Here is a 2,836-nt window from a genome sequence, read left to right as displayed (position 1 = left end):
GTACTTGTGCTTGGACGTGCGCGGCCACCCAGCCAAGTACACGCCTACAAAGGCAGTACCAATATGCATTCGCCGTGCCCTGACTGGCTGCTTCGTCGCCTTTAGCCTGCACTCCGATGCCCAATCGGCGCCGCTCGCCATCGCCACCGCCTTATCGGCCAGCCAAAATTTTGATACGGTGCCCCACCAACAAAAAATCACCCCGCCTCCATACCCATGCCGCCTCAGCCATCAGCTGCAAATTTCGAGCAGCGTCTGCTCTGCACCGTTACCTGTCGTGCTCGCGAGGAAGAAATCTCTCTTCACGAGCGAACTCGAGACGACATCCCTCGTCCTTCTCTCCTTCTCTCCTTCTCCCCTTCTCCCCCCCTTCCCCTTCCCCCTGACCTGACCCTCTTCTGGCGTTCTGCCACTCCCCTCTCCCGAGCCATTGTCCTTCCTCCTGACCGGGTCTCGTGCTGTGCATCCATCGTTGGCCTACCCGTCGACGAGACTTGGCGAATATCCTCACGCAACGGCCGAGTCCTGTGCCTGCAGATCGGACCTCTAGACCGCCACCATGGCGCCGTCCGCTTCCAAGGAAAAGAGACTCGCCAAGAAGGCGGCCGAGGGAAAGCTCAAGGCCGGCAAGGCCGGCAAGGGCAAGAAGGACGAGGTCCAGCTCGACGCCCACGGCAACCCCATCCAGGACGATGTGCCCGCCACCTCGGGTGACAAGATGGACGAGGTGAAGCGTCTCGCCGACCAGATGGACAAGCACGGCATCTCGGACCGTGTCACCACGGGCGTCCTCGCCTCGACCCAGTCCAGCAAGGATGTCAAGATCACGAGCACGAGCCTCGTCTTCCACGGCCGCGTCCTCATCACCGACTCCATCCTCGAGCTCTCCTACGGCCGCCGATACGGTCTCCTCGGCGAGAACGGCTGCGGCAAGAGCACGCTGCTCAAGGCCATCGCCGCCCGCGAGTTCCCCATCCCCGACCACGTCGACATCTACCTCCTCAACGAGGGTGCGCCCCCGAGCGAGCTCGGTGCCCTCGAATGGGTCGTCACCGAGGCCGAGAACGAGATGGCTCGTCTCGACAAGCTGGCCGAGAAGCTCCTCGAGGACGAAGGCCCCGAGAGCCCCGTCCTCATCGACCTCTACGACGTACGCTGAGTCGCACCGATCCCCCCCTCCTCTCTCGTTGTTCTGACCGGCCCTCGCCCCCGCAGCACATGGACAAGATGGATCCCTCGACCTTTGCCACCCGCGCCTCGCTCATCCTGACCGGTCTCGGCTTCAACAAGAAGACGATCCACAAGAAGACCAAGGACATGTCCGGTGGCTGGAGGATGCGTGTCGCCCTCGCCAAGGCCCTCTTCGTCAAGCCCTCCCTCCTGCTCCTCGACGACCCCACGGCCCACTTGGACCTCGAGGCCTGCGTCTGGCTGGAGGAGTACATGAAGAAGTGGGATCGCACCCTCGTCCTCGTCTCCCACTCCATGGACTTCCTCAACGGCGTCTGCACCAACATGATCGACATGCGCGAGCGCAAGCTGCAGTACTACGGCGGCAACTACGACTCGTACCACAAGACGCGGGCCGAGAACGAGACGAACCAGATGAAGGCCTACCACAAGCAGCAGGACGAAATCGCCCACATCAAAAAGTTCATCGCCAGCGCCGGTACCTACGCCAACCTCGTCAGGCAGGCCAAGTCGCGGCAGAAGATCCTCGACAAGATGGAGGCCGACGGCTTCATCCAACCCGTCGCCGGCGACAAGGTCTTCACCTTCCGCTTCGCCGACGTCGACAAGCTGCCCCCCCCCGTCCTCTCCTTCGACGACGTCACCTTCTCCTACTCGGGCAAGCCCGAGGATGACCTGTACCGGAACCTCGAGCTCGGATTCGACATGGACTCGCGCACCGCCCTCGTCGGGCCCAACGGTGTCGGCAAGTCGACCCTCCTCCGCCTCATGACGGGCAAGCTGTCGCCCAGGGGCGGCTCCGTCACCCGCCACACCCACCTGAAGCTCGGTCTCTACTCGCAGCACAGCGCCGAGCAGCTCGACCTGACCAAGTCGGCCCTCGACTTCGTCCGCGACAAGTACTCGTCCAAGTCGCAGGATTACCAGTACTGGCGACAGCAGCTCGGCCGCTACGGCCTCACCGGCGACTCCCAGACCGCCCTCATGGGCACCCTGTCCGAAGGCCAGAAGAGCCGCATCGTGTTCGCGCTGCTGGCCATCGACAGCCCCAACATGCTGCTCCTCGACGAGCCTACCAACGGCCTCGACATTCCCACCATCGACAGTCTCGCCGATGCCATCAACGCCTTCAGCGGCGGCGTCGTCGTCGTCTCCCACGACTTCAGGTAAGTGGGCGAGAAGCGGGGAGAGGAAAGTCTCGTTGCCTTTGTCCCTGTGCTGACCTGTCGTTAGGTTGCTCGACAAGATTGCGAAGCAGATCCTCGTGTGCGAGAACCAGACGATCCGGAACTGGGACGGCAGCATCGGCGAGTACAAGAATTATCTGCGCAAGAAGATGATCAGCGCCGGTGCCGTCTAAGCCTCCGACGGACGAGCCTTGGCCGAGCACACACGGCCGCGCGGTACGAGGGGCCGTGGTGGTGACGCCAAGGGATGGCTACGGAGACCGACACGTGGCAGGTCATCGGGAACGACACGGCGAGGCGCCGCCTTTCGCACCCGCCATCGCCGGGATGCCGTACGAGTTGTGGGATACATGCATTCGTTCATGACGAGAGGCTTGCGTTTAACGGATAGACTTGGTTCTTTTGTTTGGAATTTCCCTCGCTTGATCACAAGCCCAAGGGCAAGGGCTAGGATGAAT

General features: G+C 62.4%; 1 protein-coding gene across 1 annotated transcript; it reads left to right on the top strand.

The window, feature by feature from the left end:
- Positions 1 to 559: 559 nt before the first annotated feature.
- Positions 560 to 2,551, top strand: DCS_04117 (putative iron inhibited ABC transporter 2; the record flags this gene model as incomplete). The annotated part of the gene is made up of 3 exons (XM_040801429.1): positions 560 to 1,150; positions 1,216 to 2,357; positions 2,425 to 2,551. The coding sequence occupies 3 exons, from the start codon at positions 560 to 562 to the stop codon at positions 2,549 to 2,551; spliced, it is 1,860 nt and encodes a 619-aa protein (XP_040656462.1).
- Between the last annotated feature and the right edge of the window lie 285 nt (positions 2,552 to 2,836).

This window comes from Drechmeria coniospora, chromosome 02, assembly GCF_001625195.1.
Source record: "Drechmeria coniospora strain ARSEF 6962 chromosome 02, whole genome shotgun sequence".
Lineage (NCBI taxonomy): Eukaryota > Fungi > Ascomycota > Sordariomycetes > Hypocreales > Ophiocordycipitaceae > Drechmeria > Drechmeria coniospora.
Note: the sequence above shows the minus strand (reverse complement) of the source record. Positions and strands in the feature narration are given on the sequence as shown.